The sequence below is a fragment of the Myotis daubentonii genome, chromosome 2 (genome assembly GCF_963259705.1).
Source record: "Myotis daubentonii chromosome 2, mMyoDau2.1, whole genome shotgun sequence".
Lineage (NCBI taxonomy): Eukaryota > Metazoa > Chordata > Mammalia > Chiroptera > Vespertilionidae > Myotis > Myotis daubentonii.
Genome location: NC_081841.1, coordinates 38,606,997 through 38,633,219, shown reverse-complemented (window position 1 = coordinate 38,633,219; position 26,223 = coordinate 38,606,997). Strand labels below are relative to the sequence as shown.

Below are 26,223 nucleotides of genomic sequence, written 5' to 3'. Positions count from 1 at the left end.
TCAAAAAGTATTTACTTATTGGTTTGTCCTTAAAGGGACTTTGAAGTACCTCACTGTTTTTAAGTAAATTAATCCAAACTTCATCATCTGTACTAACTAGAACTGAGATGCCACTGAACTTAGAGGGAAGCTTAATGAACTCTCTGTGCTCAGAAATATGGAATCCCTCTTAGAGGTTTCCCTTATGTCTTCTTTCCCCTTTCTATTTCATTTTGGAGTTCCAGCTGTGATCCTCATTCTCTTCTTCCCATTGTCATAGAGAACTCTGATACCATTTCATCTTAAACAAACAAACAAACAAGCAAACAAACAACATAGCTCAGATAAGAAGTAGGTGGGCAGAGCGGTGCCTCTTACAAAGGTGAGTTGAGGATGATTTCAGGGAGAAAAGTTCTGCTGTCTATAAAAATAAATGATTAGAGTTACTCTTTGAGAGTAAGACATTGTCTCTAGAAAGGCCTTATTAATTATAGGTAAGGATTGATACATTGGCCTATTGTGACTGCTATCATTTCAGCAAGGACAGCTTCCCTATCCAACTCAGCTGTTAACTTAGAATGTTAGACTTTGCCGCTTGAACTTGAGTCTTGGCTTCTTGCCTTCCTCTCTGAACAACATGAGCTTCAGTATCTGCTCCAGTTTCTCCTCAAACTACTAGACATTGGGCTCCTGCAGTCACTCAGCTACTGGGCCAGGCCAGCCAGCAGCGTGGCCAGCATCTATGCAGATACCTGGGGCTTGGGCTCCCAGATCTGTGTCCCACTCCACCAATGTGCGGAGTGGTTGAGGATACAGGGGCCTGGCTGTGGGGATGGCTGGGGGTCTGTCGGATATAGGGGGACACCCAGAGCTAGAAGGAGACTATACAATGCCCGAATGACGGCCTGGCCTCCTTTCTAGAGAGGGTGAGAAGGCTGGAGGCTGATAATTGGAAACTGGAGATCAAAATCGGGAACACCTGGACAAGAAGGGACCCCAGGTTAGAGACTGGGGGCATTATTTCAAGACCATCAAAGGCTCAGATCTTTGCAAGTTCTGTGGACAATGCCTGCATCGTTCTACAGACTGACAACGCCTGCCTTGCTGCTGATGACTTCAGGGTCAAGTATGAGACAGAATTAGCCATGCACCAATCTGTGGAGAGTGACATCAATGGGCTCCGAAAGGTCACTGATGACATCAATATCACTCGGCTGCAGCTTCAGACAGATCAAGGCTCTCAAGGAGGAGCTGATCTTCATGAAGACCCACGAGGAGGAAGTAAACGGTCTACAAAACCAGATTGCCAACTCTGGGTTGACTGTGGAGTTGGCTGCCCTCAAATCTCAGGACCTCAGCAAGAACATGGTGGTCATCCAGGCCCAATATGATGAACTGGTTTGGAAGAGTTGAGAGGAGCTAGAGAAGTACTGGTCCCAACAGATTGAGGAGAGCACCACAGTGGTTACCTCGCAGACTGCTGAGATAGGAGCAGCTGAGATAGGAGCAGCTGAGATAATATGGACCTGAGACATACAGTCCAGTCCTTGGAGATTGACCTGAACTCAATGAGAAATCTGAAGGCCAGCTTAGAAAACAGCCTGTGGAGGTAGAGACCCGCTATGCCATGCAGAAGGAGCAGCTCAACGGGGTCCTAATGCACCTGGAGTCAGAGCTGGCCCAGGAGTAGGAGGCCCTGATGAACATCAAGGTCACACTGGAGGCTGAGAGTGCCACCTACCGCTGCCTGCAAGAAGGAGGTGTGAACTTTAATCATAATGATGCCCTGGACAGCAGCACTGCCTGCAACCCATCCAAAAGACCATCACCCGCAAGATTGTGGACACCAAAGTCCTGAGGTGGTAAAGGCAGCAGAAGTGTGGCACCCCTTGGGCAGGAGGCCAAAAAGAAGTTCAGAGATCATTGAGCATTAAAAAAAGAAGTTAGACTTTTATGGTATTAACCTTACACACACACACACACACACACAAACACACACACAAACACAATTTGAGCAGCTTTGGTCATCCAGCCCAATGCTTAGCACATTATAGCATAAGGTCTCTCCCTCTCCCCTCCCCTCTCTCTTTTTCTCTCTCAGCATGTGTGTGTGTGTGTGTGTGTGTGTGTGTGAGAGAGAGAGAGAGAGAGAGAGAGAGAGAGAGAGAGAGAGAGAGAGAGAGAGGAACATTGATGTGAGAAAGAACCTTCCCTAAGTTCCCCAACTGGGGATCAAACCCACCACCCAGGTATGTGCTTTGATGGGCGAAGAACTGGCAACCTTTTGGTGCTCAGGATTACACTCAACCAACTGAGCCACTCCTGCGGGGCTACCTACCCTTCATATATTTTTATTAAATTAATGGCAGGCAAAGTGGAAAGGCTGTAGTGTGTTCAGGTGTGTGTGGAGTCTGGATATTAAAGCCACCAAGGGTCAAAATGCTTTGATGCAAGGATGAAAACATTACTCAGTCACTAATTTTCAAGTCACCAAAAAACGAAGTGTAATGGATGAAATGCACCCTGCCTTGGGATATTTGTCTTAATTCATTGAGTTTTCAACTATTCAGATAGACCTTTAAGTTAAAAAAAAATTAGTGAAGTAAAGAGTCACACAAATGCTGAGTCAGTATAAGAACAGTATCTTTTATTTTACCTTTTTTTTTTTTAGGTCCAGGGAAACTTTTAAAAAGTTTGGAAAGATGGGAATAAAATGGCACGTTTTGTATTTTAAGTTATATTTTATTTGAATTATAAAATCCCAGGTAATCTCATTAACCACAGCAATAAAAATTCACAAGGAGCCTGAAAGAGTTAACAGGTTTTTCAAACCTGGTGAACTTCTAGTACTCATCACCTAACTTATTTACATATTAAAATTAGTAATTTTTAAGAAGAAAACCGTTCATTAAACAGGAAGATTGGGAGCCAAAGCCAGAGGCCTTAACACAGGGGTTTGTTTTGTTTTAAATCTATTGATTTAGCAGGAACAGAACAAACACGCCCCACAGCCCAGGATATAATAATCAGACCCAAGTGATAAGCCTAGATGGGAGGAAACGGTAACTTGCTCAGTACCTACCGTATTACCTCAAGAGTTTCAGTTAAAAAAAACAACAAACTACGAGGAAAAATGTTTCAAAAGCCAATTCAGCGTCCAGACCCACACCGAAAATCGAACCTGGGACTTTTATAAGTGCGAGCAGACCGACGGAGGGTAAAGGAAAACAGCCGGTGGCGCCTCTGGACAGCCCGGGCAGGGCGGGCAGGCAGCCCACGGCCGGCCAGGGAGACGCTTTCTCCTGCTTTTCGGAAAGGGGCTTGGGACACTCATTTCCCCGGGGTCCCCTCCACCCACGGCTGCAGCGCCGGGTGGGGGACAGAGGGGTGCGGACAGGGCGACGGGACGCTAGCGCGGTGCGGGCGGGAGAGCGTGTCCCGCGTCCCCGACTCTGGCGCTGCTGTTGTCCGGGGTGCTGAAACCCGGGGACTTCCCGGGAGGCAGCGGCCACTTTTCCGTCGGGGGGTGGGGAGTGAGGTGGGGGGCTGGGAGGAGGGAGGGCGCGGGAATTTCGGGCCCCAGCTAAGCCCGCCCTGGCCCGAGGTGCCACCAGATGAGGTCCTCCCCAGCCCGTTAGGGGAAGGAGAGAAAGGGGCTGGAGTGAGCAGAGCCGGGCAGGGCAGGCGGGAACCCGCCTCTCCGGGCGGCTCAGAGCCGCGAGCCCCGCTCCACCTGCGCGCGAACTCTCGCCGCCGGGGACGCCGCGCCCGGGGACAGACCGCGGCGGCGAGCCTGGCGCGGGCGCCGGGCGCCGGGGTGTGTGTGGGTGAGCGGCTCCAGTCCCGGGATGGGGGGGTGGTGGCGGCCAGAGCGAGCGGGGCATGCGCAGTGGTGCGGAGGAGGTGGCGATGGCCGAGGGAGGCGGGGGGACTGCTGTTTATTTGCAGCTGGGCCAACTCGGAGGCGCAGGCGGCGGCGGAGCGCGGGGCGCCGGCGGCCGGTCCAGTGCCCGCCGCATCATGCCCGAGCCCACCTCCAGGCAGCCGCCGCGCGCCGCCGGGGCCCCGGCCGGGGAGGATGCCAGACGCCCGGGAGAGGCCAGGGCAGCGGTGGCGGCGCGATGGTGGTGACCAGCTCTGCCCGAGGCGGCGGCGGCGGGGACCGCGCGCCCTCCCGGCGGCGGGACTGCGGACTCGCGCCGGCCGGTGCGGCGGCGCTGCTGGCCGGGGCGAGCTGCCTGTGCTACGGCCGCTCCCTGCAGGGCGAGTTCGTGCACGACGACGTGTGGGCGATCGTGAACAACCCCGACCTGCGGCCCGGCACCCCGCTCCGCTGGAGCATCTTCACGAACGACTTCTGGGGCAAGGGCATGGCCGAGAACACCAGCCACAAGTCCTACCGGCCGCTCTGCGTCCTCACCTTCAAGTGAGTCCCCACCTCGCGCTCGCCGCGGTTCCAATCTCTTCACTCCCCCCACGCGGGCTGGGCGAAGTTGCGGGACTGGGTTGGGGGGCGTTTCTATTCTTGCCGCCCCTTCCCCTCCACGCCTCGCTCCTCTCCAGACTCTCCACGCCGCTCTGTTCCATGGACCTCGGTCCCGCTTCTCTGGGCTCCCGGGCGGTTCTGGAGACGCGGGCTGGGGAGTTGGGATCGAGTTTCTCAAGAGTCTGCGCTCCGGGCGGGTTCGTCTGTTGGAACAAGACTGGGAGGGGGGCTGGGGGAGCTGCCTCCGCACCCCCCACCCCTGCTGGAACGGGGTCAGGGGAGACCAGTGCGGGGCCCCAGGAGTTCCGAATGGGTGGCTGTGATGGTCGATGCTTCCGAGTTGGGAATTTCTCCGAGGCGTTTAGGCAGCTTTGCAGATGGGGACTGTCAGTGCCTGAGGGGTCGCGTTCCGAGGAGATGAGGCAGGACCCCCGAGTTGCTAGGGCTGCCTGAGTTTTGGGGAGGAGCAGGGGAGCGCGCAGAGGATCTTTCCCGGCCCCCAGCCTGGGCTGCTCCCGGAACCGCTCCAGTCTGCGGAAAGAACCCCTATGTAGACTTTAAAAGGTGCAAAGCAAAGGAATGCAGAAGCGTGGGAGCCTCTGGGGATCCTGGCGTCCCAGTCGAAATAGTTTTTCTTTTACAACCTCGGAGTCATGATTCAGCATTTCTGGTGTGAATAACGTGTAAAAGGGGACCCGAGGGAACGCCAGTGTTTTGTAGGGTGGAGATTTTCTTGAATTTCAAAGAGAGCTAGCTTCAGATGGAAGGGGCGAAGGGCTGCTGTGAGGGAAGTGCTATTTCATACATCATGAGCTTGACTCGGCCGCTTCTAATTTGACTCAGCATCGGAGCTGGTAATGTGTCCGATAAAACTGTTGAAATCAGGTTGGTTCTGTATCATCAGCGTTCTGAGCCTTTTCCAACGGGTGTAATCTGAACCCTTCTTTATGGTAACGATTATTTGAGACGGGATCCGCAGTTTGAAAAGCCTGCCCGGGCCTGGCGGCGAGGGTCCCTTGACAGGTGTCTCTGAAGACTTAGAAAAGGAAACCATAGCAATTGGCAACAACCCATGGGCTTTTGACTTAATTATTTCCACTGCAAGTTTAATGTTTTAAGGGGGGTGAGGAAATTGCACATTTGACTCTGAAGAGAATATTTCATAAACATTTGTTCCCTTGGAAAGTGGTTTTGGTTTTCAGCTGAAAGTCAAAAGCCCATGAATTGTTGCCAATTGCTATGGTTTCCTTTTCTCAGTCATCAGACACCTGTCAAGAGACCTCACCCTGGCCTCCAGCTAGAGTTGCTCAGTACTTTCAGTTTTCCGAGTGTTTCTTTAAAATCTGCTAAGATGGCACAAATATAAATGTTTAACTTCCAGACTGACCTGATTTTTAATCTGTTACTCTGAGGGCTGGTGGTTAATTTAAGGTGTGGAAGCTCACAGCATGAGGTGTGCGGGACTTACAACTGCCACGGAGACCATCTAGTCCCAGGTCTGAGCATTTTCCATTTAGAAAAGGTCAGTGCCAAATGCTTCTGCCCAGTTGGTGGAGGGTGAGGAAGTGGGTTTTCACTTCTTGACTTTGTAAAAAGTTTTTATTCTTTTTCTTTCTTTCTTTCTTTCTTTCTTTCTTTCTTTCTTTCTTTCTTTCTTTCTTTCTTTCTTTCTTTCTTCCTTCCTTCCTTCCTTCCTTCCTTCCTTCCTTCCTTCCTTCCTTCCTTCCTTCCTTCCTTTCTTTCTTTCTTTCTTTCTTTCTTTCTTTCTTTCTTTCTTTCTTTCTTTCTTTCTTTCTTTCTTTCTTCCTTTCTTTTTTAATTCATGCAAGAGATGGCAGGGGCAGAAGAGAGGAGTGTAGGAATTGAGTAGACCATGAAGCAAGGCCTTTGATGAAGAGGAAAGTTAGTAGGGATATGGCAGAACAGAGGCAAAGGAGAAGGAGAGTTGGGGGTGGGATGGACAGAGAGCATCTCTTGGAATCACTGGTTATAAGAAGCAGCTTGGTGTCTAAGGTGCATTGCTCTTTGAATAGTGCATCTTACTGGCTATGTAATGTATACTTTTAAAAACAATTATTTTGAGAAGATTGAGTTGCAAATCTGGGATGCAACTGAGCACTAATTAGAAAGGGATGGGTGCCTCTTCAGAAACAGAAGTGGAATAAACTTTCTGTACTCATAGGTGTTGATTTAAATAAGACCTGGGGCCCAGATTGTGGACATGATCCCTAGTAGGGGGTGTGCAGCAGGCAGCAGATCAACGATTCCCTCTCATGGATGTTTCTATTCTTCTCCCTTCCTCTCTTTCTAAAATCAATAATAACACACTTAAATAAATAAATAAATAATAAGAATAAATAAATAAATAAATAACAAGAATAAATAAATAAATAAATAAATAAATAAATAAGACCGGGACGTTTCCTTTACACAGTCATCTGAGGTGAAACTGATGCAATAGCCTAAAGCCAGGCATGTATAAAGGATGACATAAACCATCCTAGACCCACACAGCTCTAAAGATTGTTGCAAGGAAGGGCACAGAAAATCACACTTATTAAGCTATTCAGTGTGAACCAAGCATTGGCCTTTATGATTTTTATTTTAGGGAGTTGGTAAAAACACCAAGTGGCCTTTTACGTATGTTCAAACTACTATAACTATATCTAAGTTAGGCCTGTGTGAACAAAAATCTTAGAGAATTTAAAACCACTGTACGAATTTGATGTATGTATGTATGTATTTATTTTTATTGTGGTAAGAACACTTAATATGAAATCTACCACCATAAGTTTTTAAGGGTGCAGCACAGCATTGTTAACTATAGACGCAATGCTGTGCAATAGACGCTACACATTTCTCTCGAGTAATTGAAACTATGCACCTGTTGGACAGCAGCAACTGCTGTCTCTCCCAACCCTACTGTTGGCAACTACCATTTCCCAAGCTGTTCCTATACGTTAGACTGTTTTAGATACCTCATAAGTGGATGTCTGCAAATGGCAGATTTTACTTAGCATAATGTCCTCCAGGTTCATTTATGTTGTGACAGATGGCAGGATTTCCTTCTGCTTTTTAAAGGCTGAACAACCCATTGTATGCACACACCACTTTTCTTTATCCATTCATTTGACATTGGACACTTCAGTTGTTTCCATATCTTGATTATTGTGAATAATGCTGCAATGAACATGGAAGTGCATATATCTCTTTAAGACCCTAACTTCAGTACCTTTGGATATATACTCAGAAGTAGGATTGCTGGGTCATACCATAATTGGAACTTCTATCCTGTTTTCTATAGTGGTTGTACCATTTTACATACCTACCAATAATGTACAGCAAGCATGTCAAGCTCACGGGCTGCATGCCTCATTTATTTGGCCCGTGTTAGCCTTTGAGTTTAACATGCTTGGTGTACAGGGTTCCAATTTCTCCACATCTTTGCCAACACTTATCCCCTCCATCCTAACAGGTGTGAGGTGATATCGCATTGTGGTTCTGATTTGCATGATTAAGTTTTGATAATTAGTGATGTTTAGCATGTTTTCATATATCTGTTGGCCATTTGTCTGTGTTCTTTGGAGAAATATCTATGTCCACCCATTTTTAAATCAGATTATTTGTTTTTTGTTCTTTGAATTATAAGACTTTCTTACATATTAATAACATGACAGATATATGGCTTACAAATATTTTTTCTCCTATCCCATAGGTTGCCTTTTTATTCTGTGAGTTGTTTTTTTGTGCTATGCAGAGGCAGAGCTTTTTTGTTTAGTGTAGTCTCATTTGTCTAATTTTGCTTTTATTGCTTGTGTTTTTTGATGGCATATCTAAAAAACCATTGCCAAGCCTAATATCATGAAGTTTTCCCCTATGTTTTTCTTTCAGAAGTTTCACAGTTCCAGGGCTTACATTTAAATTTTTAATACATTTTGAGTTGATTTTTGTGTGTGGTGTAAGATATGGGTCCAATTTTATTCTTTTCCATATGGACATTCAATTTTACCAGTTCCATTTTTTAAAGACTATTCTTTCTCCATTGTGTATTCTTGGCACCCTTGTTGAAGATCATTTGACCCTATAGGCCTGGGTTGATTTCTGGGCTCTCTGTTCTTTTCCTTTGGTCTATATGTCTGTTTTTATGCAAGTACCATACTGTTTTAATTATTGTAGCTTGGAAATATATTTTGAAATCAGGAAGTGTGATGCTTCCAGCATTTTTCTTCTTTGTATATTCAGTATATTTGTGGTTCAGTATGAAATTCATGATTTTTTTTACAATTTTTGTAAAAAAAAAAACTATTAGGATTTTGATAAGGATTACATTGAAACTATAGATGACTTTGGGTAGTATGGGCGTTTTAGCAATATTAAGTCTTCTCATCCATGAACATGTGATGTTTTTCCATTTATTTATGTATTCTTTAATTTTTTTCATTAATGATTTGTGGTTTTAAGTGTACAAGTTTTTCACCTCTTTGGCTAAGTTTATTTTTATGTATATGTTATTCTTTTTGATACTATAGTAAATGGAATTGTGTTTTTTTTAAATATGTTTTTATTGACTTTAGAGAGAGAGGAAGGAAGAGGGAGAGACAAAGAGAAAAACATCTATGTGAAAGTTGAACAGTGATTGGTTGCCTCCTGCAAGTCCCCTACCAGATATCGGATAATAGAATCTTCAACCCGGGCATATACCCTGACCAGGAATCAAACCAGCAGTTTTTCAGTGCCCAGGACAGTGCCCAACCAAATGAACCACACCACCCAGGGTGAAGCTGATTTTTTGAATTTGAATTCATATCCTGCAACTGAATTCATGTATTATTTCTAATTACTTTTTGGTGGAGGCTTTAGAATTTTCTAAATATAAGATTATACCATCTGTCAACAGACATAATTTTATTTCTTCCTTCTGATTTAGGTGCTTTTATTTCTTTTTCTTGCCCATTGCTCTGTTTAGGACGAATAGAAGTGACACAAGTGGGAATTCTTAACTTGTTCTTGGTCTTAGACGAAAAGCTTTCAGTTTTTCACTAATGATTACAATAAACTGTGAGCTTTTCATAAATGTTCTTTATGTTGCAGTAAATTCTCTCAAAACCTAGTTGTTGAAAGTTTTTTTTTTCATTAAAGGGTGTTGAATTTTATCTTTTATTCTGCATCTATATATGATGAGCATGTGATTTTTATTGTTTGTTAGTGTGGTGTATCACCTTAATTGATTTGTGTATGGTGAACCATCTTTGCGGACTAGTGACATGATTCACATGTTCTTAATATAGTGTAAGTCCTTTGGTAGTTAAGATCTTGGCAAATAATTTCTCCCACTCTCTAGATTGTCTTTTCATCCTCTTCACAGGGTCTTTCCTAGTGCAAAACTCAAATCTTTTTTTTAAATTAAAAGTACTATATTACCTTTGATTCAATAAATCAATGTTACACATATGGAGAGCTGGAAATTCCCATAAGAATAAACAATAAATAAAGAGGCATAATGCTTGTAATTACAAAGGTGCTTGCTTGTATACAAAGATACTATTCACAGTTTTTTTCTCAAATAAGAAATGGGCTGAATTTGAAATGAAGAAATGGGTTTATCAGAGTGTCTATTTTTTACCAGTTTGCAGGGCAGGGCACAATGGAAAATGAAGGCAGCTTATCAAGATGTGGTGGCTTTGTTTTAGCTACACTGGAACTAAATTCCTTTCCTGTACTGTACTGGGTTAGAGATTTAGAAAGTGAAAGTGAAATGGCCATGTTTCCATTCAGAAGGTTGGTGTAGGTTTCAGTGCTACTGCAGCCATAGAAGCTCTGGATTCTCTGCCGCTGTTGTGAGCGGTTAAAGCTGGGTCCACAGCTCCTCCAGAATGCTCCAGGTGTCCTTTACTGGGAAACCTGGTGCAGGTGAGTGTGCAGCTCTGGGGGGAAGGGTATTAATCTGTTTGCAAGCCATTTGCATCATTAAAGTTAGAGCCTCAGAGGTTGTGAGAAGTGGAAGTATATTCCAGCTCATGTTCATGGGTTCCCCTCACCCTCCCTTTCCCTTACTTCAAGTGCATCCATCTTCCCTTCCCAAATGCCTGCTGGCTTTCCATTTGTCTTAGAGACACAGAGCAGCCGCCTTCCAGAGGCCATCAAACCAGCTTCCACATTATAAAAGGTCAAGTCTCTATAGTAAATCCCTTCTGCTCTATCATTTCTGGTGGTTCCACTTCCCTGGTCAAACCTTAACTGATACAAATGGTCATCTTTTTGTGCTCCTTGAAGTGAATTTAGAATTCTAATGAATTTCTGGTCAAATTTTCCATTCAGTCTTTTGATAAGATCATTTCCAAGGGCACATAGGAATATTTTTGGACCATTGTAGTGCAAAGTCAAAACATCTGTGAAAACTTAATCTGCAGCAGTAACCTTTTTTTATTTTTCTTCTTTATCCTTCACTGGCCATGACCTGGTTTTAACTCTGAAATCGGGAGAAACGCGTTATGTCACTGTATATCAGGCGTGGGGAAACTTTTTTCTGCCAAGGGCCATTTGGATATTTATAACATCATCCACGGGCCATACAAAAAATTATCAGCTTAAAAATTAGCCTGCTATATTTGGTCCAACATTTAATTAACTCACTCCTAATGCCTTGGCAGGGCCAGACACTGAATTGAGACAACACCCCTCCCTACCCCACCTCCCTTGGAAAATGGCATTGATTGATTTAAAAGGTGCTTAGCTTGTTACTTTTATTTCCTCCCTAGCCCCTTGCTCTTGAAAAGAAGCTCCTGCTGGCTGGTTGGCAGTGCCATTCAATATCAGGAAGCAACCAAAACTTCCTCAACATGAAGGAACCAATGGTTTTTCTGTTTTAAAGATGGGGAAATGAAGGCAAATTAAAGGACCTTAAACTCATTCTCTCTCTGTGTTTAGGCTATTAGATCCTAGTGTTCTACTAGTTTGCTATAAAGTTTTATTTTATTGAAGGCTTCAGATGGAAATGTAAGCCATAAGAGTGAAAGTGGGTGGTTTAAAATGTCAGAGTTAAAAAATAGAATATCTTAATATGTGCAGCTGTAAGGATTTGCAGCACTTTAATGTTTGCATCTGGAGAGTTGTTTTTTGCATCAGTTTGCATCTTTTAGTCACAAATGATATGGCAACCATGAAAGTCAGCTTTATCCTCTATGCTCAAAACCAAAAGGAAATGGTGGCATGTTCCCTTTGGCCCTGTTCCTTTTGATTTGACTTGTATGGGAATCCATTGTGAGATAGGTTACTGCTATAAGACTGATAAGTTTGCCGAAGCTGGTTTGGCTCAGTGGATAGAGCATCAGCCTGCGGACTGAAGGGTCCCGGGTTCGATTCTGGCCAAGGGCATGTACCTGGGTTGCAGGCACATCCCCAGTAGGAGATGTGCAGGAGGCAGATGATCGATGTTTCTTTCTCATCGATGTTTCTAACTCTCTATCTCTCTCCCTTCCTCTCTGTAAAAAAACTCAATAAAATATATTTTTTTTAAAAAAAAAAAGACTGATAAGTTTGCTTTCTAAGTCTGTGATAGGAGATAAGTAAAGATTATCCAGGATGTTTGATTAGATTGTCTAAGATGTTCAGTGGTGGATGTAGCCAAGGAAATATGATTGGAGGCAAAAAAGATTTTGTAGAGAAATTTTTAAAAATGGCTTCTGAAAATTCCATGCTGAACTAAGTTTATTGCAGAAATTTCAGGGGTGGGAGGAAGTTGATCATTGCCTCTGAGCACATGCTTTATATGTAAGATAGGCTTTACACTACAGTCTAGCAGTATAGGAGGGGTGGAAAATGAGAGGAATATCTATATTTTGTTAATCCTCACCCACCTGAGGATATTTTTCTATTGATTATTTTTTAGAGAGAGTGGAAGTGAGAGGGAGAGACAGAGAGAAAGAAATATGGATATGAGAGAGACAGAAACATCTACGTGAGAGAGAGATATCGATTAGTTGCCTCCCACACGTGCCCCTACCAGAGCTGGGGGATTGAGCCTGCAACCGAGTTACGTGCCCTTGACTGGAATGGAACCCAGGATCCTTCAGTCCAGGGATGGAGCTCTATCCACTGAGAAAAACTGGCTAGGGTGAGAGGAATATATTTTTGATTCCCGAGGGTTTTTGTTGTTTTTTTTTTAAAGGCTAATTCTTTATTTTTTATGGCTCGGTTGTCTGACAACCCTTTCTTTTTCTTTTTCTAAAATATATTTTTATTGATTTCAGAGAGGAAGGGAGGAGAGAGAGAGATAGAAACATCAATGATGAGAGAGAATCATTGATCAGCTGCCTCCTGCACACTCCTCACCGGGGATCGAGCCTGCAACCCGGCATGTGCCCTTGACCGGAATCAAACCTGGGACCCTTCAGTCCGCAGCTTGATGCTCTATCCACTGAGCCAAACCAGCTAGGGCGATTCCTGAGGGTTTTTACACGTGAATTTCTGAATGAAGGTTTGGAGAACATCTTCTGAAGTAGTTTTTTTCCACCCCTTCCATTCAACAACTGTCTTTTCTATCTTCCTTTGTAGCTACATTCATATTTTTCCTAACTTTGAATATGTGGTCATTCCACTTAAAAAAAGAGGTGAGGAATGTTTGATCAAGCCAAAATGATGGCAGTGTTCCTTTTCCAAATGATAACAATGGTTTCTGTTCTATAAGACCCTGTTGGATCTGATTCCTGGTCACTTCTCAGACCTCTAGTCTATCAACCTCGTTCTGTTTACATCAACATTCTATGAAGAGCATTACTTTTCCTTATATGGGCCCAACCTGCTGCTACCAGGCTTTTTGCACTTGTGTCTTCTTCCTGGAATGCCTTCCCTAGATCTCTGCAGTTTTGCTCTCAGCTTCTTCTCACCTTCAGCTTCTTCTCCAATGTCACTTCATCACAGAGCCCTTCTCTGGCTACCGATCTAAAATAGCAGACATTCATTCCTCCAAGTTTCAGCCTTACTCTCTTACCCTCTTTGCCTTACTTAGTAGCCCTCACTGCTACCTGGCATCCTATATTTATTGTTAGTTTTAATCTCCTCTCACGACCCTGCGAGCTCCAACAGCTGTATCATTAGCACCCAGAACGGTTTCTGGCATGCAAAGTAGGGGCTCAATAAATTACTGTTAATAGAATGAATTCATCATTTTCGTGAATTCTTGACTTCTTCAGGTAAATATTTAGGTAGGACTAAACCTTTATAATGTAGAGGGAAAAGTCTGCCTGACTTATTTCTTGGCTTATTTACTTTATTTATCTTCCTCTTTCAAGGGGAAAGGTGGAGGCAGGCAAGGAACCACGAGTGGTTCCAGTGGGGTCTGCTTACTGGATGGTGAAGAGGCAGCTTTGATTATGAACAGGGAAGTGTGGCTCTATTGTAATCTGCTGGGACTGTGACATTTGAGAATAAGGGTCTTTAGCACTTTGGGATCAAACTCGTCTAGCCTGGTGTACTGCAGTGTGATGGTAGTTGGATGTTTACCCGGAAGCTTAAGCCTGGACACAGCAGTTATCCCTTTTGAGGCAAACCCCAGAATTACACTGAGTTCTTTCCATGCTCTGCTTTCCATGCCCTGCTCTCAGGGGACTAACGGTCATCCATGCCAGTGTCCATTGTCTAGAAAGAATGGTCATTTTGCCCCTAGTCAATGAGGTTGACATGAATTATCATTTCTGATTTTATCAAATGGAGTCTAAAGACCCAAAAGTACTTTCTCAAAGGAATTATGACGACTATGACTTCCTCTCACTGAGTGTACAATAAAGAATTTCTCTGGTCTTTGACCCAGGTTCCTGGGAAGGAGATTCTAAACCTTGGAATTTCCGGAGTGATAGGTGAGCATTTATTGTTCATGGTGGGCCCCTGGGGCTACAACTGAGTTTATGCTAAAGAGGAGGTAACTCATGGTGGGCCTCCAGAGAGTTTCAGAATGGGGGCTGGCCATGCTGGAAAGACCAATCATGTTATTAGAGAGTTGGGACTTAGAATCACATGATGTCATCCCTACCTTCTAATCTTCTGGAGGGGAAAAGGGTGCTGGAGACTGAGTTTACTCATGTGGCCAATGGGTCCATCAGCCTACCTGATATGTAATGAAATCTCAGTTTAAAACTCAACATTGAAACTTGGTTGAGCTTCCCTGGTGGGTAATCTTATATCTGTATGCAGAGAGGGTGATATGTCTGAAGACATGGAAGGTTTTTTTTCTAGGACTCTCTCAGATCTCACCCTATGAGTCTTTTCTTGAGACTGATTTTTTTATTTGTGTTTTTTATATTAACACTATATAATCCTAAATATAGTGTTTTCCTTAATTCTGTGAGTTGTGCTTGCAAATTATTGAATCTGAGGGAGTTGTGGGAATCCCCAAATTTGTGGCCAGTTTGTTAGACATGCCAGTGGCTTGGGGACCATTGAAGTTGCATCTGGTGTCTGAAGTGAGAGGACTCTTGTGCAGGATTTTGTCATCAACTGTGAAATCTGCATATACTCTGGGTAGTGAGTGTCAGAATTTCATGACACCCAGGAACTCCTGTAAACACGAACCTTTAAAAAAATTTGCTCAAAATTGACAACTCAGAGTTATAACTAACTATATCATACTTAGTGTTGATCTGTCAATTTTCATTATTTGCTGCCTCTCTTTTTGAAGATTTTCTTCGGGAACTTGTCTAGATATGGTTACTGCTCTTCCTATCCTCAGTTTTCTTACTCTTTCTTTGATGCACTGAGTACTTATGAGATAACTAGAGGCTCAATGCACAAATTCATGCACCTTGAAAGGAACTGTGGACTGTGAGGCTGCAGTGGGCACAGGGGTGGTTCCCAGCCCAAATCTGTGCCCCTGCCTGGCCCTCCCGCCACCTCCTCCGTCCCCTTGCTCCCATGCGCTGGCCCCACATGCACCCGCTGGCAGCGGCTGCTTCTCCAATTGCCCCTCAGGAGCAGGAGGAGATGGAGAAGCCTTCAGGGTAATCAGGGCTGCCAGCCGCCCCTCACACCCGCTGATGGCGCCGAGCAATCAGGGCCAGTGCTGGCAGTAGGTGCAAGTGCCCGGCAGGACCGCCATGCATGGGAGCAAATAATTTTCAGTAACCACCAGAGGCTTGCCCTGATGACAGCACCCTGCCTTGGTCTGGCGTCCCCGCTCACCTGCTCCACCATCCTGCCATGGCCGATGCCTACCATGTTCCGAGTGCCCCCTGGTGGTCAGCACATGTCATAGTGACCAGTTGTTCAGTTGTTCCACCGTTTGGTCTATTTGCATATTAGGGTTTATATATATATAGATAGTGACAATAACTGCCCATTGGGGTATGGTCTCCTCCTGACCAGCTCCCCTTCCTCTGTTCTCTCCCTATAACTTCCTCACAGCGAGGTGAAGATGTGATGTCTTGAGCTCAAACAAACATCATGAATTTTGCTTTTGCCTCAGAGCACCAATCTCTCCTCTGTCCTGCTGTTTGTATTGGTACCTTCCAGTAACATCCTTTGGTTCTTTAGATATATTAACTGATGATGATTTACTGATTTGTTCCTGGTACTGAGGGAAATGCAGAGAAGAGCAACCAAAATGATTAAGGGCCAAAGGGATTGCCTTAGAGGAAAAATGAGAAGAACCAGATGTTGTTATTTATTGGTTGAATGATCTAAGAGGACTATAGAAACCACTTGCAAGCATTTGAGAGCAGTGATGATAGCAAGAGATGGGAAGAATAAAAATGGTGATAGAGGAAGACAGGAGAATATACTGTGTGTTTAATACTGAGCTGTGGAAACTCACCAGGGAAGTGTTGGAGAACCCATCATTTAAGACAGCAGAAACAGATGATAAGGGGTACATTAAATTTTTTTCTTTTCCCTGATTTATAGTTCTTATTGGAAAAGAATGTATGTTGTGTTATTCCTGAGAAAACTGGATTTTTCTGGTAAGCATGGTAACCATCTGTAGTCTTCCCTTAAGCTTTGAGAACTCTATCTCTGTTCTGAGTATCACCTGTCTTGAATCGCTGGGTTGCTTGGGGCAGATTTCTGGGCCCCATTTTAGATCTCCTGACTAAGAATATCTTGGGATGTGATCAGGGAATCAGCAATAATAGCTACCATACCAGGTGGTTCAGAATCCTCGGAACCACTGAGACTCAATGGGAACCTATATTCAAATAGGTTGAGATGCCAAAGTCTCCCTAGCATAATGTAGACAAAGAAATCCAACCTCTTTAACATAGGAATATTAGGATGCCTTCAAACACCTCCCACCCATTTCTCTACATTATCCTCTGAAAGGGCCAGGCGATTTCCCTTCACCAGGACACTGGGAAATGCATTGATGAGGGAGCACCTGCAGCTTTGAGAAGCTCCATGTTGGCTCTTTTCTGAAGGCGAAGGAAGTGTAATGTGGGAGATGCTGCCATTGAGGTGGGCTTTCTGGTTTTGGTGGGAGTGATGGAACCCTGGAGTTCCAGAAGGCAAGAGCTTAGCTGCATTTACTGTGAAGGCAGCAGGGGCAAGTGGAAATCAGAATGTTTTGACCCACAGGCATCATTGGTGGTGGCTTATTAATTATGTTGTCCCAGGGAATGAAGTAGATGGTCCTCCTAAGTGTTGCTGGATCTGTAGACCAGAAAAACTTCAGGTTCAGGGCCAAAAAGCAGACTTGAGTCACTGCAATGGAGAGTCATGGCCTCTGTGCCTTTTCCAGACTTCTGACAGTTTCTGAGGGTAGACCTGTCTGACTGAGGAAGGACCCTAGCGCAGGCCCTAGTACAGTGGTTCTCAACCTTCCTAATGCCGCGACCCTTTAATACAGTTCCTCATGTTGTGGTGACCCCCAACCATAAAATTATTTTCGTTGCTACTTTATAACTGTAATTTTGCTACTGTTATGAATCGTAATGTAAATATCTGATATGCAGGATGTATTATCATTGTTACAAATTGAACATAATTAAATCATAGTGATTAATCACAAAAACAATATGTAATTATATATGTGTTTTCTGATGGTCTTAGGCGACCCCTGTGAAAGGGTCGTTCGACCCCCAGGAGTCACCACCCACAGGTTGAGAACTGCTGCCCTAGTAGAAGTCTGTTCCCGAGATACAGCTTGTTTTTGTTTTTCTAAACCAGAGCTATTTTTTCAAAAAAGAAAATTGAAAGAGAGGCATGGGCTTTATCTGAAAGAGAGCTCTGGGCTGTAATAGTGTGAGGAGATGGGGTGGGGCAGCCAAAAATTTTTCTTCTCCTCTCCCTATCCCTCTTCCTGAGACTTCTTGGTGCCAAACTGTGTGAACCTGTGACCTTTCCTGAGGACTGGTACCCTCTGATTGTTGTGTGCTCATTATGGCCCAATCTTTCTGGGCAGCTGTACAAGGAGGCAGAGGAGTTCAGACGAAGAAGGGATGCTGTGCATTCATATTTGCCAAAATCTGGAAGGCTTTCAACCACTCAAACATGATTATTAAGATTATTTCAGAAAAATATTTTATTTCCCATTGCTTGCCTAGCTTTAAATGAGAAGTGAAGGCTAAATCAAATAAAATTAGATATTGTAGCATTGGAAGGGAAAGGTGATCTTTTCCAACTTCCCAGTTATGGTAAGTTTTATTTGTTCATTTAGTAAACTTTTATTTAGACTCTACTGTGTGCTAAGTTCAATGGATACAATGATGAAAAGAAATCAATTTCTCGCAATATCTGAAAAATGCTTATAATATTTGAATAATATAATAAAAGAATTTAAGAAAATTGAGTACATACTGTAAAGGAATACATTCAGGGTGATGTGGAATAGGAGAGACTGTGCTTTTTAGATGGTATTTAAGGTGGACTGTTGTCATGCTTCTGTGTGGACCTATTCTAGTTTTAAATATTCTTTCTTTGAGCTGAAGTCTGCCTCCTAGTAGTTGGCAGGCACTATGGCAAATTGTGAGTACTTGTGCCATCCAAATGGGCACTCAAATATTTCCATGCCATCTCAATGGGCACTCAAATATTTCCCTGCAGCCAAGTAGACCCAGAGTTGCCAGGTCTTCTAATATTTGAAGAGAAGCTGGAATTTTTTTTAACTTTTTTTTCCTTATTAAGGTATTACATATGTGTGCTATCCCCCGATAGCCCCCCCCCCCAAACCATTCATGCCCTCACCCCCCCTGGTGTCTAAGTCCATTGGTTATGCTTATATGCATGTAAGTCCTTTGGTTGATCTCTCTCCGCTACCCCACCCTCCCCTACCTTCCCTCTGAGGTTTTAGCATCGGATCGATGCTTCTCTCTCTCTGAATCTGTTTTTGTTCATCAGTTTATGTTGTTCATTATAATCCACAAATGAGTGAGATCATGTGATATTTAACTTTCTCTGACTGACTTATTTTGTTTAGCATAAACGAAAGAGAAACTGGAAATTTTTATATGAAAAGCACCTGTTTTAAAAATGTTGCTTGTTTTTTTTTTTTTTTTAAGTGTATACAGGTGAAACAAAACAATTTGCAGGCTAAACCTAGCTCTTGGGTAGTGTGTTTGGAACATTGTAATTGGATCATAGTTTCCCCTTTGGGAGCTACTTAGGATAAGTGCATTGCTTCAGTATTTCACTCATTCATTCATTCATTCATTCACTCATGCTTCCATCCATTCATTCATTTATTGTGTGACCACTATGTACCACACATTGTGCTACACTGGGCATACAACCATAAATATGGCAAAGATCCTTTCCTCTGAAGAACTTGGTATAATTTCTGTCATCTTTCTCTAGTCTGAGCATCCCAATTTCCTCAAATCTACTTTCCTGAGATATCACCTTGAGATCCTCCCATCCCCCTACATCATGGAACTCTCTTGTAAAAGTGCCTTCATATTTAAATAGCACTCCAAGGGACTGCTGTCTCACATTGGATACCGCCCACTTTCCCACACCTGCCTGCAGTTAGAATACCTCCCTCTTCCCTATCTCTGTTCCTGGTAGGTTCTTCCATTGCTAGAATTTTTTAAACTAGCCATTAATTATCTGTTTAAGTGCCTCTCTTTCTTTTACTATGCTGTTACCTCGTTGGTAGCAAATGCCATGTCTTCTCTTTGTATCTCCGGGCCCTACATCATACCTGACATGTAGTAGGTGCTCAATAAACATCTGTTGGAGTGAATTGAAATGAAAAATAGTTTGACTTACATAGTTCCCTGTCTGTCTGTTGGTGGATTGGTCTTTCTGGGTATCCAAGACACAAAACTCTTTGAGTTTAGGGCAAACTAACAGCCCTCGGACAATACCATGTGTACAGTTTTAATGTGATCACACGTATTTTGTTCTCTTTTATGTCTAAATGTGGGTCTTTACTCTTGCCCATATTCTGAGTTAGAATTAATGAACAATTTCAGGCATTTAAATTCCTTGTGAATCTCCGTCAGTCAGTTTCCCAGGACAGCAGTTCTCCTGCCCAGTTACAGAGCTCCTGCGAGCTTAGTCAGCATACACCATAGATTCATTTAAGTCTTTGATAAAAATATTGGACAGACCAGAGATTATATCAGAATCCTGTGACATACACTAGAGGTCTTCATCCATGGAGACATTGATTTATTATTCACCACTCTTCATGTGAGCTACAAATCTATCTTGCTCCATCTTGTAAGCAAGGAGATTCTGAGAGATTTTGTACATGCCTTCGTTAAAATAAAGACAAGCTGTGTCTTCCACATCCCCTGTCCTATTAAAATATGAGTTTGATCAGTTAAAGCTCCTTTTTGTAATCCCACATTGGCTCCCCAAATCAGAGATTCCCCCCTTCCCCCCAGTGCTCACAAATAGGATAAGTTCTAAAATTTTGTTTCTCATTTTGTTTCATGGTCCCTTGTCTATAGTTTGGAGAGTTCACTCCCCATCTTTTTAGACATTTGAGGAGCTCTACAAACTCTAGATTCTAGGTGATTTCTCAAAGCTGAGATTCACCAATGTTAGGTGCCATGTGAGAGGCTCATACTTTTACCTTATTAATGCAGTGATTCCCCATTCAGCAATTTATTTTTATATTTTGGAATCTAATTGAATTCACTTAAAATATGAGGCACTCGGTCCTAACCCATTTCCAGAAATAACAGTATATACAGTTGTTACCTGCACATTTTCAGATATGATACATATGGACCACAAAGGTGACTTATGTCTACCATTTTACATCATTTTTAGAAGGACAGAGGAATATATGTGCCTCATAAAAGTGTGGTGATCTATAATAATAAAAGTGAAATATGCTAATTAGACCAGATACCCTTCCGGACGTCCTTCCAGATGACCTTCCAGATAAACCTGGGGTTGTGAGGGAAACCTGGGTCCTGGGTGCCAGAGGGAAGCCCGTGCCAGCAGCTGGGGTAAGGAAGGCCTACTCCTACACGAATTTTGTGCATCGGGCCTCTAGTGAGTAATAATAACACTATCTTTAATTATGCTTTTGTACTTTTCAAATAGTTGAATAATTGGATACATTAGAAAAATATTGTCTGATATTGTCCACCTGTTAAAACCAATGCTGTTATTTGTAATCCCAAATTATTCTCTACAGCATCATATCTGTGGGAATAGTCAAATACATCAACGATTGGGTTTACTAGATGCTTTCTCTTTATTGCCATTTTTATAACTAACAGAGTAAGATGCATCCTTGTACATTGAAAAGAATACTCCTATGTATTCTCCTCTACACACACTTACAATACCTCTGACACCAGATATGTGGGTTTACTCCAAACAACTGACCAATTCTCTGACACCAGCTGGATGTCCGACATTTCAATTTAATTCTGGCACTGTCTGCCTGGAGTTAGCATCCGATCCCCCAGGTTAACAGCTCAGTCTCATAAGACTGCTCCCACTTCAGATGTCAGTCAATCATAAGTAGTGGATCCCTATGTTACCTACATTTTGTCCAACTTGACTACAAATTAGGAGTTCCCAAGGCCATGCCTCAGGTTCAATAAATAATTCATGATAGTGGCTTGCAGAACTCAGGGAAACACATATGTTTAGTGTTAATTATATAATAAAGGTAAAAAGAGACTGGAGGGTTCCGAGCACAAGTGCTTCTGTCCGCTTCAAGTTGGGGTACTCAGCCCTCTTGTCACTTGGATGGGTTCACCAACCTGGAAGCTCTCTGAACCCTATAGTTTAGGGATTTTTATGGAGGCTTCATCATGTAGACATGATTTATTATTAACTCAATCTCCAACCCCTCTTTCAACCCTGGAGGTTGGGGGTGGAGCTGAAATTTCCATTCTTCTAATCAAGGCTTGGTCTTTCTGGGGACAAGCTTCTACCTTGAAGCCAGCCCACCAAAAGTCACTTCATTAGGACAAAAGACACCTCTATCACCCAAGGAATTCCAAGGGATTTAGGAACCAGGGACAGAGACCAAATATTAGAACAATAGATGCTCCTAGCACCTTCATTGCTAAGGAAATGATGAAGGTTTTATAGAATCTCTGACCAGGAGTCAGGGTGAAGACTAAAATATGTATTTCTTATCATATCACATATATGTATGTTTATTTAAATACTTTTGTGGTTATTTCCTTATGGAAAGTTTTTAGAAGTGGAATTTTTGGTCATAGGTATGTATTTTTTAAAGCCTTTGATACATAGTGACAGCCTCAAGACTTTCCAATTTGGACATCCCCTAACCGGATTTGAAATTGCCTATTTCTCTTAAAATCCCAGGTCTGGTTGAAATTTAAATTAATGGCTTAGTAGTTAGTTGATTTGCCAAGCTCAGCCTGATGATGCGGAAAACAGTGTAAAATCAACCCCAGGGGATAGGCCCTTAGGGAATTGCACCTGAGTAGTTCGAGGATGGGGACTTGGCCTTGCCCTTCTCACAGCTTCACCATCCACAGCTTTCTGATTTCCAGTAGCTCTCACCATATGTGGGATCTATCACCCTGGAATGGGACACCGTTCTCCCTTTAGTTGGACCTGCCAGTCCCCTAGTTCCTTGTGGTTCCTCCTTCCCTTTGGATGAGTTATTTCACACCAGGCTCTCGTCTTGAGGATGCTTAGGTGTTCACAGACTCATGGGTCTGCCAACACAGCTGGTGTCAGAGCCCTGGAGTTGGATCCCACACAGCAATTCATTTTTCTAAGCTTAGTTAGGACCATGATGACTTCAATGGGAATGAAAGTGGAGGCAATTAGTAACTATGACGTTTAGATTCATGTGTCCAAATAAAGCTTGAGATGTTTAAAATTCTGTAGGTTAAAGCTGTGCATGAATCAAAGTCAGATACTGAGAATATGTATATGTCATCACTAAAGTTGACTTTTACATTCTCGATTGTTTTGGCAAAGAGGAGATGTTTCTATAAGAAGCAGATAAAAGACATGAGAATAAAGATGTGGGGTTACTATTTTGGATAAGTTGGCTGGAGTATAGACAATTATGGGTAATACCACTTAGGGTATATAGGTTCCCCCAAAACAACCATACTTCATGTGACTGAACTTTATCTATAACCCCATAAACTCAATTGGGAACATTATGTCCTATTATTAAATTTAAGGCAACCTTTTGAAGTCTCTCTGTCCTGCATTTCTATCTCAGGAAAGTATTTTTTAAGATGTTGAACAATACATTTCCTTTTTCTTTGTGGTTCTCTTTTTAGTTTTTTTTCGTAATGATCTTAGCATTCAGAGATCTGTGGGAATTTATGTTAGGAAACATTTAATACAAATTCTGAAATGCTATGCTTTTGCTCGTCCTTTTAAACTCAACTGCAGCTGGTACCAGGATGTAGGTGCCCTGAAGCTTGCTTGTGGGCTGGTAATTAACAATGATTTCTGGTGCATAATCTGGAAATTTCCTGGTGGCACCATGGAAATTCTCTCTGGGTGAGAGAATACCTTTATGCCTTTTTTGTCCCAACTGTGACCACAGTCACAGTCCTGTGGTTTCTTTCTCATCTCCATCAGCTGTGGCTTTGACCCACAGCCCTGTGGACTTGCCTTTGAACACTTACTCACCCTGGAAGAATCAGGAGTGAAGCAAGAGTGTTGTTGGGGTGTTTGCATTAGCCATGAAGAGAGGGAAAGGTTCAGCACCTATCTGTCTACCTTCTCAGTGAGACCACATAGTTTTCTGAAATAATATTGTATTGCATTTGCAGTGATTTCTGCAGAGAGGAAAAATCCGAGATAGGAAAAAGTGATACTAATATGTAGAGTGGCCTGGTGTTGGGAGTCATCCTATATAATAAAAAGCTAATATGCAAATTGTCCCCTTGACTGGAAGTTTGACCCGGAGTTCAACTGAGAGGTCAACTAGGGGGCAGGGCTGGCCGGCCAACTGCCCATGGCCTCCCCCCCACCCCCTGGAATCCCCCTGGGCTGGCCTGATCGGCCCCAATTGGGGCGGGTGGCTGGACCCCACCAGTGTACCAGGCCTTTAGTTTAAAAATAATCACTTGAACAGCTTAGTTTTTTAAATGATGGATTCCCTCTGATTTCCTGTGCTTATGTTCCGTTGGTAGTTAATCATTTTTGTTTTTGTCTTCTTTGTTCCAGGCTAAACATATTTTTGACTGGCATGAACCCATTTTACTTTCATGCAGTGAATGTAATTTTGCACTGCCTGGTGACTCTTGTGCTGATGTACACCTGTGATAAAACTGTCTTCAAGAATCGTGGACTCGCTTTTGTTACGGCATTGCTCTTTGCTGTGCATCCTATTCACACAGAGGCGGTGAGTGTAATTGGAACTCAATGAAATAAGAACCAAAAAACCCACTAAACTGATCTTTTTTTTCCATTTCAAAACCCTGTTAATTTAAAGCTCTACTAAAGTGTTTATATATAAATCATACTGCTTGGCAACTTCTCTTTTTGAATGTTCAAATGGTCTTTATTGTACCTCCAGGATTTAATTGCTTTTCTGAATAACCACTGTTATTATTACAGGTAGTAATAAATGGCCACCGTTCTTTATTTGCAGGAAATGTAAGTCCTAATGCATTTTTAACAACAAGGGGAATTCTGAGATACTTATCATGCTGGCTCATTGTTCCCACTCTGCATTTATATTTTACCTTTTCTCACTCTGCTTTATATTTAAAATATTTACAATGCAGAACTGTAAGTACTGGGAGGAGGGCTATAAAAAGTGAAATTGACATTCACGTTAGAAAGACAGAATTAGGAAACTAACACATCGTTTTTCAAATTATCTAATATGAAGTGTTGTTATTTTGTGAAAGATGAGTATCCTATATAATAAAACCCTAATATGCAAATCGACTGCACAGCAGAATGACTGATTGCTATGACATGCACTGACCACCAGGGTGCAGATGCTTAACACAGGAGCTGCCCCCTGGTGGTCAGTGCACTCCCACAGGGGAGGGCCAGAAGCCCTGAGCTGGGCTCATGGCTGGCGAGTGTGGTGATGGTGGCGGGAGTCTCTGCCTAAGCCAGCAGGCGGGCATCCCCCCAGGGGTCCTGGACTGTGAGAGGGCACAGGCCAGGCTGAGGGACTCCCCTCCCCCAGTGCACAAATGTCGTGCACCAGGCCTCTAATTTACTTATAAAGTTAGATAGTTTAGATCTCTGGTCCCCTTTAAAATGTGACTTAGCCCTGGCCAGGCAGCTCAGTTGGTTGGACATTGACCATACACCAGAAGGTTGAGGGTTCTATTTCCCGTTAGGGTACATACCTAGGTTGAGGGCAGGGAACCTGTTATCCTCCCATATTTTTCCTTGTCACTCAACAGAGTGCCTGCATCAAGCCAAGTACTCATGAATTATTTGTTGATTATGTAATTAATAAAACAAATCCTTAACCATGGCAACATGTTTAAATGTAACCACAACATGTTTAAACTAAACCTCCTCCCCCCAAAATTTAAATTTTCAGTCCTTCCTGAGAAAATTTATAGTCTTGGTTTTGCTTTTGTTTAACAAAGGAGAGCTATATGTCCTACTAACCCCCCCTCCCACCCACTACATTCTATTTTTCTTTTTAAAAATAATGTATTACTATGTCTTCTAAAAAGCACATCTCTTTTGTCTAGTCTCTGTCTTCCTCCTTAGGAACCTGAACTATTATCTATAATTAAGTAATAGTCTCTTGATTTTACTTCCTAGTATAGATTGTTATGTAGGTCAAATTTCTCTGCCTCCTTCATCTCCTTGTGGATGCAAATAGTTTTTCTAACACTTTTTCCTAAATAAATGTCTAACTCTTAGACTCTTTTCCCCTTTTAATTGTGTTACCATGGATTTTTTTCCCCGATTACAACAAAAGCCTGTTAAAACCCTTTGTTAAAGGTCAATTTGCTAACAGGATTTTTCTTTTTTTTAATTTAGAATTCAACCTAACTTTATCAGCTCATGATCACACTGCCAAAGGCTACCTAAGTTTTATGTTCTCCTACTCTGAAAGAATAGAATTAGGACTGTTATCATCCTATGCATTGTTCTTTCCTGAAGAAAATTTCACCCTAATATTCTAAACACAGATTTTCAACTGTACTTTAAAAATTATGTCAGAAACGTAATATGGTCTATAATTTAAAAAAATTGGCTTTGAGGACTGGCTGGCATTGCTTAATGGTTAGAACGTCAGCCCATACATCAGAGGGTCATGGGTTTGATTCCGTTAAGGACAGTAACAGGGCTTGCAGGTTTGATCCCTGCCTGCGGTTGGGGTGCATGTGGGAGACAACCAATCAATTTGTATCTCTCACATCGATGTTTCTGTC

General features: G+C 42.9%; 1 protein-coding gene and 1 pseudogene across 3 annotated transcripts in view; both read left to right on the top strand.

Moving 5' to 3' along the window:
• Positions 1–616: 616 nt before the first annotated feature.
• LOC132226517 (keratin, type I cytoskeletal 18-like) lies at positions 617–1,845 on the top strand (annotated as a pseudogene).
• A 1,766-nt stretch (positions 1,846–3,611) lies between these two features.
• The window catches only part of TMTC1 (transmembrane O-mannosyltransferase targeting cadherins 1), a 241,855-nt gene continuing 219,243 nt past the window's right edge, over positions 3,612–26,223 (top strand). Inside the window, exons 1-2 of one of the 3 annotated variants that reach the window (XM_059682470.1) lie at positions 4,101–4,405; positions 24,032–24,209. In XM_059682470.1, coding sequence (XP_059538453.1) covers positions 4,101–4,405; positions 24,032–24,209 — 483 coding nt within the window. Of the gene's footprint in view, positions 4,406–24,031; positions 24,210–26,223 lie in introns of all 3 variants that reach the window. The other 2 variants (XM_059682472.1, XM_059682471.1) reach the window with 2 other exon arrangements.